Raw genomic sequence first — 19,225 nt, 5'->3', positions numbered from 1 at the left:
AAACCTTCACTGTTTCTGATAATGTTTTAAATGTTATTCTAATAATACACAGTACAAAGAAAGGAGGGGGAATGGTTCATTAATGTAATGGCAGGTTAATCAGTCCATGTTCTCCTCAGACTGACAACCTGCCACAAACTAACGTCCGTGCTATTGTAGATGCCTGCAGTAAGCCTCCTGCTAATATTAAGTTATGTGCGTGCAACTACTGATAATTGTAGGATTTATTTTTCTAGCCACATCACATATATTTTAGTAATTACATATTCTGTCCTCTGGAGGGAGCTGCTGGCATTTACACCTGCAGAGGACTCCTGCCCTCCCACTAAAACACTCATCCTGAAAAACTAAAACTGCTCTTCATGTATCAGACTGTGATTTAAAATAAGCCACTGTGTGGGACCGTGTTTTATTTCAAAATAAAATACTCAGAAATAATGACATTTCTGGCAGCAGAGTGTCACGATCTGACACTGCAGAGAATTTAACAAATGAAAAACTGACAACAAGTTGTGCTTGTCACTGCAAGAGAAGAGAATCGATGTGGATTTGTTGAACTTGCTTTAATAGTTAGCGCTTCACACACAGGATGTTTCGATCAATACGTCTGCTGTTACGTTGATAGCAGACAAAGCCAATATACAGCAGCAGCAGCAGCAGATTCAAACAGTAAACAAAGAGGCGGAGAAGAAAACAATGTCTTGGTCACAGTGTAGTTTCTCAGATTCATGTCTCTTATTGTTTTATCAAGAAACAGAACGTCAGTGCTTTATTTATATACATAGAGATTTGTTATTGAAAAATAAAAAGTTTCCCAGACCCAAAAAGTTCTGGTTTAGGGCCATGAGCATGAAACGGCATGATTATGAAAATGGATGTATTACTAAATTATTGAAATATTAGCAAACCTCTGATGAGATAGACAAGTTAATATCATGTATGGTCATATGTTTATATAATATAGAGCCTATTTGCAGTACATTCAAAATAACAGCACAGTCCATCAAGCATACAGGCTGCCTATGTTGCATTATACTATCATAGCAATGATCGACATGCTACAAATACAGTATATTTCAATGATTTCTGTGCAAAGTTATTTTTAAATAATATATTGTATACATACTATAATACTGTACAGTTGACAGAATAAACTGTATTTAAACATGTGCACAATTTGTTTCCACAGGTATTTATGTTTTCAGATTGCACTAATAGAACATTTCTCTACAGTAACAGCATGAGTGTTTCAATAAGACGACATGTATCATGGTAAACGCCACACAAAGCACATGTGATTACCATGAATTGAACAACTTATCAAACTGGACACAACTCCAGAGTCAAAGCTGATAGAGAGCCCTCTGTCAAATTTTAAAAGCACATTCAAGTCCAGGATTTTTTACTTTTCTAATCGATAAACTTGCTTCGATGCAGCCTTAGAGTTTTTTGTTGTTGTTGTTTACCTCCCAGTGACTTCAAAGTCCAGCATGAGTCAGGTCTCTCACATTGTGGTCAGTCAGCATGATTCAAACTCTTCACAGAGGTGAAAAGGAGTATGGCACATATCTGCTGTCAGTGATTCATGCAGCTACCACGACATGTTGACTGTATAAAAGAAATATTATGTATGAAGTGCTGTTTGACCCCATTCTGTAATCATTACTGAAATCATTTTCTGCTGCTACAAACGTGAGTTATCCTGGACTGTTAAAGGCACATTTGGTTATAGAGAATTATAGGGAGGAAGTGACATGGATAAACAAAATTGCAGAAAGCATTAACAAATATAAAAACACTGATGTAAGCTATATAGTTTAGTGAAAATTATAGATTCAGGATGAAACTGACAGAAGGGCGGGACTCAAATTACAAATCCGTCAGCTACTTAAGCGCCATGGATTTATCGAAACACAGCACACTTAAGCCTCAGTTATGCTTTTCCGCACTGACGGTGCCATGGACATGAGTCAACGCAAAATCATGAAAAAGTAACATTTGGATCTTTTATACTGCATACAGGTTTCTCCCTAAACGTCTGCAATGCCTAGTGAGAAAATGTTGGATGTGCACAGATAGACCAAACTGTGTAACTACAACATCCAGGTCCATCAAGTGATGCCATTGGGCCCCAGAAGATTTTTTGGAAAGAGACGTCTATAAATCAGTGGATAAGATTTTTTGAACATCACAACCCGAGAAATGACCCATTTCACTGTGGGGATTTGATCCTTTCGGTCTGATAACAAGCCTAAAGTCTTGAAGAGCAGCACGATCAAATCATTTTATCCCATTTCAAATTATGCTGGAGGTTAGCCACTTGGCCTAGGCTGGAAAGGCTCGCACATACTGTCTGCATTGAATGCCAAAAGATAGCTGCGGTAACACGGACAAGCAAAAGGGTTCTATTCATAGTGCAACTGACGTTTCCGTCAGCCCTCAGTAGGAAACAAGAGGGCTGGGAGGTGAGGTAACTGTCCGCCTACTGTCGACATCGGGTGAAAGTGAAACTAAGAAGATGCGAGAAGATGTCTAAAGTAAATGTCCATTGAATATCCAATTTGAAATTAACTTCACGGTGGTGAGACAGCGTGCCATGGCTGGCTTGATAGCAGTGTTTTGGACTGAACTGGAGTGTGGAGCAAGAAAATTGGAGCATGTGCAGTCGACGCCCTTGTCATGCCTAACGTCTGCATGGTCACAAAAATGGCCAATTCATATTTCCGCATCCTGCAAAGGTTTGTTTTAGTCCATGTGCATCATCTACCCATGTCTGCATCTGAATGGAGCCTGCATGGAGGTAGGCATGCAGCCCATTTTTTGTGACTGCATGGACTGTATGCTTAGCAAGCGCACTGACCGGGCATGCTCCAATCTCTTGTTCCAAACTCCAGTCCAGTCCAAAACATGGCGGTCAAGGCAGCTGCAGCAGCTGCACCACTGTGAAGTCAGTTTAAAGTTAAATATTTGACATTCACTCCCAGCAGCATCTTCTTAGTTTCACTTTCACCCAGTGTTAGCAGTAGAAAGATAAGCTCACCTCTAAGCTGTCTGGTTTACTGCTGGAGGCTGACACAGACCATCAGCTGTACTGTACAAACTGTGTGTGTGGCAACTATGACTTGGCCCTAAGTCTCTGGTCTGCTTGCTCTATGGGCCCCATCATGTGGAAGATCCAGGTAATTTTACACCCAGGAAGTTGAGCTAACTTGGCTGCATGTGCCACTGAGCAACTTGCACAGGAACGAACAGGGCCTGCCTCCAATGCTGCATCAAGTTCTCTTTATACATCCATGATCCAAAATAGTCATTGTGCTAACAAGGGGAATGGCATCCCCCTTCATCCCCCCTGAAATCACCTACTGTGATATTATCAATGAGGTTTTTCATTCTTAGTAATATACTCTGTAGCAGGACAGTGTCCGGTTACTGTTAAAGACAAACTTTAATTACATTTGCTCTACACAATCTGCCATGAGGAAAAAATATGAATCAGAGAGGAATACACTTTATAATGTGACACTTTCATCTGATCTCTGAAATGAAATCATATCAATGTTGGCACTGGCTATACCCCAAGTTAGAATGAAAATAAATTCTGTACTAGAGTCAAAACTACATTGTGGATGTGACGTGCGTTAGGCCCAGATCATGGGAGTCTTCTTTTCCAATGTGGGAAATCGATGACAGTTCCACTGCTAGTCATGCCGGCTTTCTAGTCCCATCTGGGTTCTCCAGGGGAACAGCGGCCTCCCTCACACTGCTGGCGTTCTTCTTACTCCCTGACACCTTCTCCCCCTTCAGTCTGGCCGTGAGGCAGAAGTCTTTGAAGCAGCGTTTGAAGTTCTCATCCAGAAAGGCATACAGGACAGGGTTCAGGCTACTGTTTGTGTAGCCCAGAGCCACGCAGAAGAAGTAGGCAGCCATGATGGCGGTGGTTTCCGGTATGCTTACGAGCGCCTTGACAAGGATGAAAATGTGAATGGGTGTCCAGCAGACCACAAACACAGCCACCACCACCACCACCAGCCGCGTGATCCGCCGCAAGTTGCGGTCTTTTTCCCGCGAGCCGGACAACATGCGGACGCTCTTCAGCCTCAGGACCATGAGGGAGTAGCACACGGTGATGATGAGCACAGGCACCACGAAGGCAAAGACAAACACGCATATCTTCATCAATGTGTCCCAGTACACGTACGGCTCTGGGAACTGTAAGGCACACTCAGTTATGTCTGCAGGAGAGAGGGAGGAAGAAGATGTGAATTAAGTGATGAAGTGCACTTTATGATAAATAAAATTCCCCTCTGTGCCCTTCTACTATTAATTTAACAAGCTGCTGTGGATCAGCTAATCAAAAAGGAACATTTTGCTCTGAACTGACATCATCTGTATTCAGGCAGGATGATGCATGATGTGTGGCTAATGGAAAACTCTGCACTGACAGATAATAGATTATATTTCTGCTCTTAAAATATTACCGGCGTGCACTTTAAGAGTCTCCCGTACTTAAAGAATCATCTGAGACTTTTCAACTTCATTCAGGGATGGTGAAAGCGTTTCCTCACCGCTCTTTGTCTGGGTGCCACCCAGGATAAAAGCAGGTATCCCCGCAGCCGACGACAGAATCCAGATGCACACGTTGATCATCTTGGCTTTGATCGGAGTGCGGAAGTCCAGGGCTTTTACCGGGTGGCACACTGCCACGTAGCGATCCACACTCATCATGGTGAGGGTGAAGATGCTGGTGAACATGTTGTAGTAGTCGATGGAGATGAAAACCTTGCAGACCACCTCACCAAAGGGCCAGGTATTCAACAGGTAGTCCGTGCTCTGGAAGGGCATAGTAGTGGTGACGAGGGCATCGGCGAGCGCCAAGTTGAAAATGTAAATGTTGGTGGCTGTCTTCATCTTTGTGTACCTGTTAAACATGTAGAACACAAGGTTGTCCTGTAATAGCGAGGAGGAGAGAGATGACCAAAGCTAATCAACCGCTCATATTGCTTGGCTGGCTCTTTGGAAGAGCTTTCGTTTTGGCTCATTATGAATTAAACATTGTCTATTAGTCCACAACGCTTCCTTGAATCTGTAATGTAATTTTTCTGACTCACACTTCATTGTTATGTATAGTATGGTGCTGATTGCAGGCCATGTGTAGTCAACTTGTTTTCCCTTCATTAAATTATAATAGCATCAAAGCAGTAAGTGATGACTTTTGCAAAGTTTAATCTTAAAATTCAATTTAAAGTTTTAATTCTTTACCAGTAGCGGTGCCTACAAGTTGTAATGAAGCATTGGTATTAAAATTAGATCCTTCAGAGCTGCCTATGTGATTCATGGTGACTGGGCAATATAAGAACAAAAGGATCCTCATACATCTCTTTCACAACAGGTGCATAGGAGAGGGACGAGTAGGACACATTTTCCAGACAAACTCCCCCACACTGTCTAACTTGCAAAAAAAAAATATATTTATTGCGATGTTTCAGTAACTAGACCTTCATCACTGCCATGGCTCACAGGAAGTAATCCATTTTTTAAAATGACAACAGACTCATCTGATATTAAGTTATCACACAGAGCACTTACTCAAAATCAAACCTAAATTCCTTGGATAAAGCTGTACGTGACAATGCTGCAGGGCTGGTGATGTAACAGATTCTTTTACATGAAAGCCTTAAAGGGGCAGTTTTCCTCTAATCAAAAATGCATATTTTTCCTTTTACCCGCAGCGATATGTATCAGTCTAGATTGTTTAAGTGATTGTTGAGTGTTGGAGATATCAGCTATAGAGATGTCTGTCTTCTCTCCAATATATGGAACTAGATGGCACTCTGCTTGTGGTGTTTACAGTGCCACAAAAATGAATCTGAAAACTCAACAGCAGTGTCTCTTTCCAAAAATCATGACCCGGTTACTACAGATAATCCACAGACCTTGTTGTGAGCAGTTTCATGTAGGAACTATTTTTTTTCTACTTAACTACACCCACCAACTGTATCGCCATGCAGAAGGAAGCGTGCATCTACTCATGGAGGAAATGCTCGTGCTTGTGATAGCACAAGATGTAAACATTAATGGCAGCGTCCTCGGCTGAGCTGTAATGTTAGCTAGGAGCTAGTGAACATGCTTCCTTCTGCGCAGTGATTTGGCAGGCGGGTGTGTTTCAGTGGAAAGAACATAATTCCTACATTAAACTGTTCACAGCATGGTCTGTGGATTATCTTGAGTAACCAGGTCATTATTTCTTCAGAGACATTGCTGTTCGGTTTTTCAAATACATTTTTTTGGGGCGTTTTGAGCACCACAAGCTGAGTGCCATCTAGTTCCATTATACTGGAGAGAAGACAGACATCTCTAATGGCAAAACGAAACAATCTAGAGTGTTAAATAGGAGTACAGGTAAGAGGAAACATACAAATATTTGGTTTGGGGTTAACTGTCCCTTTAAAGGGATGATTCTACATCAGAGGAAGTATACTCATTCACTTTCTTGCTGAGAGTCTGTAGGTTAAATATGAGGCTACTGCTATCCCAAAGTTGAACTATTCCTTTAAACACGCATTTATTGATTTTTTGGCCACTTGGGGGCAGCACAACAAGCTGTAAATAAAACCCTGACATATTATAACATGTTTGCAAACAGTTGTTTATCCAGCAGACTCAAGCATTCATGTATGTTTATGTCTACCTGCTTAAAGACAGTCCAGCATTCACTCTCCTTTGGCACATTTTTTTGGTCTTAATCACCTCCTGAGGGGAATATCTGGCACTTTAGCTGCTACATTCTCCACTATTTTCACCAACTACTTGCTAGCTTGTTTTCTAACTTGTTGTCTGTTGTTTGGTGTTGGCCAGGTAGCACACAATGGTTTTATTTGAGATTTTTCACTGACCACAGCTGCCAGCTGTGACTGGAAACAACAGTGATGAGAGCCATGAAAGTAAATCAGAACATAAATCAAAACAATGAGCTGAAAGACGTTACAATGCACTGTAGAGCTGAGGAGAACTGCAGAGCCAGGTGATTATAATCTGTGGGTTCAATACCAGGAGCGACCCTTTTCACATTACATGTAGTCATTTGATCCACTGTTAATATAAAAGTATTGATTACTGCAGCTTTAATAGTATGAACCATTTACAGCCATAAAGGGCGCACTGCCATGTCAGATACTTTCATTAACAGCTTGTAGCTCAACATCTAAAATGTTACCTATGCTGATTTAGTGAGGGTTTGGATGAGGGTAATTTTGGATGTTTGTTTGCACTAAATCAACACAAAACAGCTTTTTACTGCAGCTGAATCCAACTAAACAGTACAACGTACAGTCTTTTCTGTAACCGCGGTGATGAAATTGGCTTCTAGCGACAGGCATTGCAATCAATCTGATTTGAGGTAATTGTTGTCTGCGAGCTGTAGCATTCGCTGCATCGCACATTACATCAAAGAGGATTTATTGGCTCTCACACACCATAAATAACGGCCAATGAGGTGCAAGCAGGCTATCAGATTTGATAAAGCACCACTGGTTTCAACTATGATTAATATCATGTCCAACAGACTGGGAGAGCTTTACACAATATTGTTATTATATTTTGGCGGCCTCAGGGTTATTAGATTCATAAAACAGGCCACTTTTGAAGGAGGGAGAATCAATGTTGCCATTTTTTACACATTAACATTGAATTAGAAATGACAGCATTAATCTTAACTCTTTCTTTGTCAAAATAACTTCAGTTCAGTTCAGTCTCTCTGCAATACTCATAGGAAGAACAGGGTTGGTTGTCACATTCATTAGATCTCACTTCCTAGAGAGCACTGTTAAGAAATGTTGCTACTGAAATTTTCAGAATTGGGGTCAGAGGTCATTTACAGAGTCATTTCAGGGGTAAGACACTTGAGACTGGGTATGTTTACATGCACACTAACATTCCCATATTATTCTGAATATGACAGTATTCTGAATTTGATGCAGGTCTTGTAAACACATATTCCACTTGGATTTTCCAAATTAGGCCTTATTCCATTTCTAGCATTTTCTGATTATGACGTGAGCTATGTCGGTATTATTCTGGTTTTAATGGCATTATTTGGGCATGTGTACAGCACATTCTGAATATGCGACTCATCAGGGGTTTTTACCGCATTTTGTGACAAATGGCCTCCTGCCTGTTTACAGTCGGCTCTGTGCGTTGTCATGAATACATAGTACACAAACCAATGCACCAAGAGTTTACAAGGCTGCAGATGCATGCCCAAAAGACATAACAACATATCTGATCGAAAGATGAAACAACACCTACTTTTAAATATTATGAAAGACTTGGATATCAACAAGTGTTTGGATAGGCACAATTATCACAACACCGACCTTTTCAAGAAGGGGGTTAGAGGAATGAATGATGGAGGCTGGGTTTGCACGGTTGAACACTTCTGCCACCAGTAGAAAACTTTGAAAAAAATCTGTTTTGATTCAAAGAAGCAAAATGACAAGTGGTTACAGCCATTCCGCTTTTCCATATTTTGACGTGATGAATGACAGTATGAACAGCTGCATGTGAAGAGAAATATTAGTGATATATGTATTTTAATTAGTGTTGTAAACAGGTTAGTCAGAATATTATCTTTTTTGGAATACGGGCATAAACTGGAATATTTTGCGAATGTAAATGTAACAATTGAAGTGAGAGGACTTTTAGTGTTGTTCATGTGAAAATGTAAACATCCGGCTCTCTCTCAGCTTTTTCTTTCTAGCCTTTTATACAAAGAGTTTATAATAAAACAATGACAAGGTAAAAATGGAGAAGTAGACTATAGGTTAGATAGCCTTGTTTAGCCAGGCTACAACATGTGGTTGTTAGTGTAGTCGCTTGCACAAAATCCTTGTTGGGGATGCTTGTCACATTTTTTTCAGGGGTCAGCTATTGTTCCAACCCGGTCTCACTCCAAAGTTGTCAAAATCCGGCGCTTGGTCAGTGACTTGTGGCTTCAGACACTGACGAAAAAAGCCGGCCTTTAACATCAGCTTGATACACAGCCAGTCGCCGGTGTAGTTTAAAGGCACTTGGCAGCATCAGGGGTGGGACAAGAACGGAAGTTAAGGCAGCAAAAGTCCAAGTCGGGTGGGCGGGAATGGTGGTGGATCAGTCCAACAACGGTGAGCGGTGTTCGTGTCCCATAAGATTATAAAGCCAAACCCTGTTCTTTTTTCCTAAACCTAACCACATGCTTTTGTTGCCTAAACCCAGCCATGTGTGTTAGTTGTTGTAGGAAAGAAAACATCAATTTGCATTGATGTACTGACGTAGTGTGTTTTGAAAGAGACTGTATGTAAATGTTAAATTTCCTGTGAAACCGGAAGTGTGTTTTGAAAGAACACAATACATGTAACAGGCAGAACTTGACACGGTGTCCCAGAACATCAACAACCAACACACCCAGGGTATGTTACATGTCTTATGTGGACTTGGAAAGTCCATGAACAAACGTCAGTATGTGAGGTTAGAGAAGGATGTTTTGATTGTTCTTTATATTGTTCCATAAGGATATAAAATGCACTTATAGTAATGATTTTTCCTGTTGATGTTCTCTCAATACAACAGATTTGTTAGGGTGTTCCATTTCAGTGAAAATTTTCAACAAAATGAAACTTCTGAAATTCATTTTTAAGGTTGTATCCATTTGTTTTTAATTTTTCCCCATTAAAATAACACAGGGACAACCAACCCCACAGTGTGTTACCACCAACTCCACACTGGAGATGGCTGCCACAAGTGCACAAGTCATATTTGACAGCTCATATCTTTCAAACAGAATATGTGTATTCAGAGTAAGGCCACTCCTCTCCTGACACTTCAGGCTTCCATTAAACATAGTAAGGAATCTATCAAGGACACAGTTTTTGAGGGATTCAAATCCAAGTAAGAACTGTGACAACCAGCCCCGTTCTCCCCTACTGACCCAACCATTCAGCACACCACATGCCAACTCTTTGATGAGCTGTATACGAGAGCTTAAGAGCAATGGACTTGCCATTAGAGAGCACTAAGGAAACTTATGATATAGACCAGATGGCCTTGAGGTCACTGTGAAAGCCCAAGGGTTGGTGCCAGTGCCATCTCCACAAGTAATAACATTTACAGTGACTGTGAAGGAGCACATTCTTCTGGCTGCACCTCTGCTGTTTTCTGTATTTCCAAAAACAGATGGCATAATTAAGCTTCCTTGGATGTGGAAAAAGAGAGATTACTTTAACTGTCTTTAATAAAATTTCCAGAAAACTGCAACTTTTAATCAATAACATTCATATTGTGTTACTTTAAAAGCTTAACGTATATTTCAGGGACCCCATGATTTTAATATGGATTTTTTATCTCGACATCCTTAAAACGACCTTACCTGATGATCACATACATGACGAGGCAGTTGCCCAGCAAGCCGACCACAAACACCACGGAGTAGACTGCAGTAATGATGGGGATGATGGGAGACATGCCCTCCGGCTCCCAGCTATCATCGTGGGTCACATTGCGGCTCTCGGAGTATCCGGACATCCAGGCTGAAGAATTCAGCGGACAGTCCTCCAGCAGCGTGGAGAGGCACTTATTGTCGTCTTTGAATATTTCCACCGGAGTGCTTTCCATATCTACACCAGTTTGTTGAGAGAAAGCTTCAAAATAAGACTTTAAAGTGAATACATGGTCTCATATGACAATCTGCGATGTTGAGAGTAATAATGAGGTGGGCACATAAGGTGCGACTGAGCCAGAAAAACGCACCCACTGATTAAAAAAAATAATATATATATATATATATATATATATATATATATATATTAGAAAACATCATCACGTTGCTGCAAAACAATTACAGCCTTGCAGGACTGACTTTGAGCCACTTGTAGATCATGCAAAACAGTCAGAAATAAGCTCGCAGGTGCTCTTTTCAGTAAAAAACGTCAACACTTGACCGTAATTTGAAGCTCGCAGTTTACTCACCTTGATGGATCCGAATTAGCGGACACAGCCTGTGAAAATATATTTTATTAAAATGATATTCAGCCCGGGTTGTTTTGTTCCCTCGGTGAAGGTTACAGCTCATCAAAGTTTGTGGATGGCACTGCGCGCCTGGAGAGGAGCAGCAGCGGCTTTGCGGACACTCGTGCACACGCACTGATGGAGAGGCGGCGCGCGCAATCAGGCTAGACTCAACACACACACACACACACACACACACACACACACACACACACACACACACACACGTTGTTGTACTTCAGCCTTTGTGAGAACCCTTATTGACATGGTGCATTATCAAGTCCCTTACCCTAACCTTAACATAAACTTAATAAGCTCCTTTCCTCATTTTAATTTACTAACCTAGTGTGTCCTTTTAAATTGCGTTTTCAGTGATTTCATGATTATTCATTTAAACTTATAGCACTTTATTATTATTATTAACCACTAGCCTAACCCACAGTGTGTTTTAGTGTGGTATAAATATTTTAGCACATTTTTAAAGGAGCAGTGTGTAAGATTTAGGGGGATTTAGTGGCATCTAGTGGTGAAAATCACAGACTGCAACCAGCTAAAACTTCTCCCTGTAAGAATTCCGTCAGTGTTCATTGTTCAGGGGGTTTTACCAGGAGCCAAATTATTCACAGAGGGCTCTTCCTCTCCAACACAAATGAACCAGGTGGCTAAAAATGGTAAAAATACTGAATATTATGGTGGCCGAGAGAGGTCACAACACACGCAAACTCCACAACACCCACAAATCCACACAACACATGCACATTAAGAAAACACCCCCAAATTCAGAAAACACATTCATCAATTTCACAACACATACGCTGCAAATCCTCACAACACAAGCAAGAAGCTAAACGCTCCGCAAAAAATGAAAAGCACACGCCAAATTGAAGATGACAACGGAAATGTGAGGAACTGAGCCAAAAGTGTTGGCAAGGTCTAAGAGCTCAACTCGGAGATCTCTTCCATCCTTTTTGGTTGTGTGGATTTGATGCCATATAATGTTTGTCAGCTCCAGACACCCAGAAAGAGCAAGAGATCCCTGCCTTCCGAACTGATGTACCAATGTAGTGGTTCTTAGCTAGGTAGACACTCAGCCTGTGAGCCACAACGCTGAAGAAAATTTTGCCTTCAACATTCAAGGATTTGTGTGGCTAAATTAGCTGATGTCAGTAGAGTCCTTTTCCTTTGGGATTAGGACACCCCCTGCCCTCCACCAAGCTGTTGGTATTGCTTTTTTCTACCCCGCCACCTGCGTCAGTGTCCACAGAAAACAAAGTACATCTGGTACATTTTTATAAAGCCTGTATGGGACTCTGATAGGCCCAGGGTAGGATGCAGCCCTTGCCCGACACACAATACTTCCCACTTGACTCCACTTGGGAGGGCAGACATCTAGCTGTTGTTCTGGGAAGCGTATTGTTGGCATATCAGATGAAAGGCCGGCTGTCAGCATGGATTGCCTTAAGGTGACCCTTGAGATCCCGCCTTCATTTTTAGAGTTTGCCACTTCTCTCCTTTGTGAACAGATCTTTGAAGAAGTTTCATTGTCTGGTCCTTCTTTCTATGCCTCTGTCTCCAATTCTCTGCTCTCCTTGAAGATGATGGCAGGTTCTTGATTTCTGCCCGCAGTAAGTTTATTCCCTGCTTCTCTTCCTCTGAGGCTTTCCTTCACTCCTTCTTCAACTGCCTTCTCTGTTTGACCAGGTGCTCTATTTCCTGATGTCTTATGGTATTTGTTGGGATGGGTGTTTTTTTTTCCTTCACAGCTGTAAAGTGCTCAGCTCAGTCGCTGTAGATCAACTCTCCCATTCTTTCCAGTTTCTTCAATGCAGTTCCCCTCAGCTTAGTAAACTCCCCACAGGAGTTCACTGAGGTTTGTATTGACCGTTTTCCACTCATTTTTCTCACAGGATTATGGCCAATTTATGAGTAGCTTTCATCCCTGGATCTTAGCCTTGGTTGTAGGATGTGGTGAATTGGACTCATGGGGCTCTGCTGTGCTTGACTTACAAACCACAAACATAATTCTTATTTTCAGGTGATACTAGAGTTCTCAATGGGCTGAAAATATTACAACCCAAACCAACCCAACGCATGAACTGAAGTCTGAACCCGACCCATCCAATATCACCACATAAAATACTGAGCCCAAGCCTGACCAAGCCCACCCCCCCAAAAACCTCATCAGCTGCTAACGCCTGGACCACACCGTCTGTGCAATGGCACAAGCCATGCATGTCTCAAGCAGAAAAATGGACCAGCTTGATGGATCACTGATTCTCCACACTGTATTTTCCAACCAGAGAAGCTTCCTGCTTGAAGGACAGAGAGCCCAGCACAGAGCCTGGCTGCTCCCTCTCCTTCTCTCCCTGCCTGCAGGGCGACCTTATATTACCCTTTGGCTGACTTCGACTTTATTTTCACCACCTTCTTCTCCTCACATTTTCTTCTCTCTGACCTTGTTGACAGTGATGCTGACAGCTTCCAAACACCCCTTCTGTTGCAGGAGAAAGAAATGGGAGATGATATCAATCAATCAACATATAATATGTATAATATATGTTGGATTTACATTTTTAAATAAATGATAATTAAATAAATGAATGTTTTTTTTTATTTCAACACATTCTCATATATCAATGTTTGATCGTGGACTTTCCACATCAACATATTATGTGCAAGGTACCCTGGGTCCATTGGTTGTTGATGTTGTGGGACATCATGTCAATTCAGCCTGTTGCATGCACTGTCTGCTTTTGTCTTTACAGGAAGTGCACAGTTTGCATACAGGCTCTTTCAAAATAAATGCACTATGTTGGTACAAGACTGCTATTTGACATTTTTTCCTTCAACAACAAACACATGTGGTTATGTTTAGCCAGTACATGCACGTGGTTGAGTTCAGGAAAAAAGATCAGGGTTTGGCTTTACAATCATACAGGAAGCGAACACTGGCCTCCCAGGTGACTGTCAGTAGTTGTTAGTTGTTAGAACCCAGCCTCCACCTCTCCTGTATATGGGTGTCTGACGCCAGAAATCACTGCCGAAGCATTGGCATTAGGCAACGATTTATTTAGTTATATTAAAAATTATTCAACCTAAATCCTACACAGTGGACCTCTAACCCTCAAACAGGCATTTGAAGAAGTGAGGACCAACCAAAATGTCCTTACTTTCCACAAATGTCCTCACTCAGTTGATTAAAAACATGTCTCGGTCCTCACTATGTAGCAAGTACAAGTACACACGCACACACTAACATACACACACACACACACACACACACGCACACACATTTAACAGCCAACCTTCGCCCAAATATGAGATGACAAAGCAATAACTTGCAGGGAGGCACCCAGCATCTTACAATCTCATGTCACAGTGGAGTAAAAACTATTCATCATTAACCGAGACATTTCTGATTTGCATATTGAGACATTTAAAAAAAAAAAGATTAACCACAGTAAAACAGCACTGATGTAATGTATTTGTCCTCACATGACGTCCAAAATCTATATTCATGTCAGCATTTCTCTGGAGGCATAAAGATTTTTTCCGCTGCAAAGTCTACAGGAATTTGGCCAATTTACTCAGTTTCTCTCAGCATTAAAGCAGACTCGGGGGGAGGTGAGGGTGAGGCATAGTGGAAGAAAGGCAGGAGAGATGAATCTGGCAGCTCTGGGGTCATAACCACTTTCCGTGGACACAGCGCTGCACATTTCAGGGCACTTCTGCTTCAGTGGGCACAGTCCGGAGGGACAGCAGAGGGGGATGATATATGATCAAGGGCCACCTCAGGCAGGGTTCAAACCACCCAATCAGCAAAGAGGATGACCCATAATTTCACCTTGTAAGTCACGAGTTGATACACTTCAGCCTTAAATCTTAAAGTATTTCTACTTTTGATCTTTTACAGAGCAAACAGTTATTATTTTTTGCTTTAGCAAGTGTTCAAAAATACAGACTGAACAAGATCTGAGGAGACACATACATTTTTTATTAAAGCATGCATAGAAAAATCTTTCTATATACCCATCAAACAATGTTGCTTTAAACTCTGGAGACCCTCACCCCACACCCAGCCTGATGTATTGAGCTCTCTTCTTCTCCTCCTGCAGTGTGAATGCCAGTAAACAGTTCTCCATCCTGCAATACTGGCACCACAGGCTGTTAGTGAACGTATTATGATAGTCAGCGAACTGTGTTAAATGGCAGATTGCACAAATGTGTGAGCTGCATCTGTCTCCAGCCAGTCTTATAATGTTGTGTCTGGAGTCCTTCTACACTAGCTCAATGACTCTTCATGTAATTTTATGAGAATTGCTTGTTAACAGGTTCTCATAGCGTATATTTCTTCTTTCACAGACTCCAGCTATAAAATATGCTTAAATATAATGAATTTATAAGTGTAAATGGTGTTGGCAGTGCATCATGCTATAGCTCCTAAATCCCCAAATAGTCTTTTAGGGAGATAGTTTGGATTTTTCGCAGTTGGGTTGTATGGGTTACTTATCCATTTACATATCTACATACAGGTTTTAGCAGTCGGTGCGCCCCCCAGTTTGGAGAAGCCGGCTGGAGTGCGACACAGAAGCTCCTCAATGTCAGTCTTAGTGTATGCTATACTGAGAGTATTGTCATCACTTGACCTTTCCGTCTGACAGCCTATTACAACATGGAAGCCGAAAACATCTTCAGTTCTATGCTCTCGTCAAAGCCACCAGACTCCATTGACGAAAACATTAATTTTAGTTTGCTGAAAATAAATGGGAGTTGCTGGTCTATTGCTGCTTGGATCAGTTGAGTAGTCAGTAATTTTGTGACTTTGGTGAATCCTTCACTTCATGTTCTTGTGTCACATACGGTAGCTGCAAAGGACCAATTTAAAGATTCACAAAGGTCAAAATATACTGGAACAAAGTAACCTAACATGTTTAACAACCTCTCCAACATTACACTGAAATATACTATAGCTCTGTATACTGCAGCAAGTCATACCGTCTAACAATACATCAAACAGCTTACACTAAATATAGCTTACACTAAATATACACTTAAACTAATATTGATGTTTTTAAAGTGGGACTTTTTTTTAGGTGGTTAGAATATGTTTTGTTGCTGACCCCTCCACAGCAGTAGATTGCTTAGCTTCCATGTTGGACTCCAGCCTGCTTCTCCAAACTGGGGTTTGTGGCCCGACATCTGCTGTACATAATATACTGTCGATGGGTATGTACCTCATACAACCCCACTTCAAAAATTTGAATTATCCCTTTAAGAATGAATGAATTATTTTTTATTATTGTGTCATGCAAAAAAGATGCCCAGGCCGCATGAGCTTACAAGACACCATAAAATTAGAACATGCCAGACCCAGAGCCCAGCATGCATCCTACATAATCAGATCATCATTGAGGAAAACAGTGCTCATGACTCACTCATGGAGACAGTGACTGTGTTGCAGTGAAAAATCAGAATAAGTAATAAGTAAATCTGTTTTGTCTTCTTTTCCAGACTTTTGCAACCAAAGTCTCAAACTTAAACACATTGAAATTAAACAGCCGTTCTAGCTTTTGGTCATTTGAGCAGCAGAATATGTCAGGGGTTTAACGAGCCATTTCATGGAACATTAACTCTCCTAAGTCATCATAATCTGTACAGTATGTAAGAAAATGGGACTCACTTTCCACTTCCCATCATCCAACTCACACATTCTGTTTTGGCATTGGCAAAATGTTATTGAAACATTTTTCTTCAAATTTTAATAACAGCTTATTTTTAACAGAGTAAACATTACAACACAAGTTATTCCTGGAAATATACAACATGCCCACCCCGTCAAAGATTGAGAAAAACTCTTTTTCCCATGGAGAACAGAATGATTTACTTAACATAAACACCTTCTTATTTATTTCGCCCACTGCCATTTTGATTAGACACTTTCACACTTGGATCATTTCACATTTTCATTGCACCACTCCGGGTACCCAGCCCATGTCTCCCTGAAATGTTGGGATAAAAGAAAATCTATGAACCCCAGGAAACAATGTATGGCTCTATTGGGTATTGTGTCAGCAGTATTAGATTCTATTAGATATTTGTTATTGTGATTTTTTTAAGTTCAATCCATCAATCAGTCAATCAAACTTTAACACCTTTCATACCAGCTATTGCAAATTAAAGTGCTTTACAAATGACTGACAACCTGATAATAAGACAGTACAAACCACTTGAAACAACATTAGTGGATGGATCCTTGAGCTATGGCCAAAAATTGTGCAGTAGTGGCAGTAGTAGTAGTAGTAGTAGTAGTTCAGGTAGGCCATGATGTCAAGCTTAGCTTACATCCCAGCTACATCAGCTGATCTGCAAGCCACTTTGCAATCCGCCTTCACCCCAGCTCCTCCTTTTCATGCTGTGTCTGACTTATCAATATAATTTCTGTTTGTCATTGATGCTGCTCTGTTCTGTTCCAGGGGGTCTTTGCTGCTGCTCTCCCTGCCTTAGGCTTTTCATGTAGGTGCATGGAAGGGCAGAGAGGTGTGCTCCCTAAGCCTTAAAGGGAAATTTCAGTTTATTTCAACCTGTCTCCTATCGTCCTAAATTTGTTTCAAGTGACTAGTGACATAAAAATAATAGTTAGCATGTTAGCCGTTAGCCTAGATACAGCCGGAGCGCATAGTAGCGTCAGACCTGTTAAAACATAAGTGAACGGGCATACTTCAAGTGCAAAGTTAGTCCACTAAACAAGCTTTTTTTCCACAAAGACCGCCTCATATCGTTAGGATAAATGTCAGAGAACATATAGAAAATGACATGTAAACGTGTTGTCTTACCTTACAGGTGTGGTGCCATGTTTGTTTACCATTTAGCTCTGCTTTCCAAAGCTTGGCCGAAATATCGCGAGAACAAGCAGCGATCTCATACCGTGCCTGAATCTCGCGAGAACAAGCACCAACAGCTGGAAGCTTTCCACATAGGCATTGGAAGAGCGGAGAGGTGTGCTCTCTCTGCCTCAAGCTTTCCTCGTTTGCACATGGAAGGGCAGAGAGGTGTGCTCTTTCTGCCTTGGGCTTTCCACATAGGCATGTGGAAGGGCGAAGAGGTGTGCTCTCCCTGGTTTAGGCTTTTTGCGCAGGCCTAGGAAAGACAGGGAGGCCCCAGAACAGAGCCATACCGCCAAATTTAATATAACAAATGGACATAAAGTTTTCTTTGACTACAGAGTTCTTGACTGAAAGATGTTTTGTGAGGTCACAGTGACATCTGACCACATTCTAATCAGCTCTCCCTTATGTCCAAGTAGATGTTTGTGCCATATGTTGATAGAAATTCCTTCAAAGCACTCTAGACAGCAGGTGAACTGATGCCAAAGTCACCCTTTAGTGTCTGTAAGGGACACACTGGGTTTTCAGCTAACTCCAATCTAAACCTATCCACGGCAATACTTGACTGTCATCCAGGAGACTGTATTTTGTGTCGTGACACCAAAAGACAATATTGTTTTAATGTTACACTATGTCACTGATCTGCCTAAATCACCTATATCCCATGTGAAACCTAAAGTCAGTGCTGTTTCATTCTAACATTACCCAGTCATTGTGCACTGACATCACTGACTCACCTATACAACAAACCTACTTATTTTAACCAAAAACATGATCTTTTTTCTCAACCTAACCTAATCTAGATTTTTTGCCGAAACCTAACCGAACCATTTTACAACATTAACCATGTATTACAATGTGTTTCAGCTGTGTGTCACGTAAAGACACCAAAGGGTGCCCTGTGAGTCATCACGAAATGCTGAGGGGTGTGTTGGTATTTGACAATTTTGGAATGACATCAGCTTGGAATGGGAAGGACAGACGGACAGAGGGATAGATGGACAGATGGACAGACTACCTGAAAACATCCTGCCTTCAGCCACAGCTGTCACCAGCAAGGAGGCATAAAAATATCATTATATATTTAAGACATACAGCAGTGGATCTATGAGACCCAATCAATGGGGAAAAATGGCAAATTTCAACAAAATACAAGGGTTACATTTTTCTTATCCCTCTATTTTTTTTAAAAAATCTGTTTAAAATGGATTGATTTTTCACTCAAAACAGGACTGCCTTTTATAACTTCTTTGTCTTGTTCATCATTTCTTTTCCTCTTTTAGAAGCCTATGTATTTGCATTAT

The 19,225-nt window shown here is 41.2% G+C and overlaps 1 protein-coding gene across 1 annotated transcript; it reads right to left on the bottom strand.

Moving 5' to 3' along the window:
- Positions 1-542: 542 nt before the first annotated feature.
- On the bottom strand, positions 543-11,158 carry LOC117264352 (delta-type opioid receptor-like). The gene is made up of 4 exons (XM_033638242.2): positions 10,999-11,158; positions 10,400-10,670; positions 4,566-4,918; positions 543-4,232 (listed from the first exon to the last, which is right to left on the bottom strand). The coding sequence occupies exons 1-4, from the start codon at positions 11,099-11,101 to the stop codon at positions 3,703-3,705; spliced, it is 1,257 nt and encodes a 418-aa protein (XP_033494133.2). The 5' UTR covers positions 11,102-11,158; the 3' UTR covers positions 543-3,702.
- Between the last annotated feature and the right edge of the window lie 8,067 nt (positions 11,159-19,225).

Source organism: Epinephelus lanceolatus, chromosome 20 (genome assembly GCF_041903045.1).
Source record: "Epinephelus lanceolatus isolate andai-2023 chromosome 20, ASM4190304v1, whole genome shotgun sequence".
Lineage (NCBI taxonomy): Eukaryota > Metazoa > Chordata > Actinopteri > Perciformes > Serranidae > Epinephelus > Epinephelus lanceolatus.
The sequence above is the reverse complement of the archived record's forward strand: the minus strand, read 5'-3'. Positions and strand labels throughout refer to the sequence as shown.

Bases quoted from the DNA above. Each gene is read 5' to 3' on its own strand.
- LOC117264352 (XM_033638242.2), bottom strand. From the start codon at position 11,101: ATGAGCTGTAACCTTCACCGAGGGAACAAAACAACCCGGGCTGAATAT. The intron at 10,671-10,998 runs GTGAGTAAACTG...CTTATTTTGAAG, and splicing joins GCTAATTCGGATCCATCAAG to CTTTCTCTCAACAAACTGGT. The intron at 4,233-4,565 runs GTGAGGAAACGC...TCTCTCCTGCAG, and splicing joins TGGCACCCAGACAAAGAGCG to ACATAACTGAGTGTGCCTTA.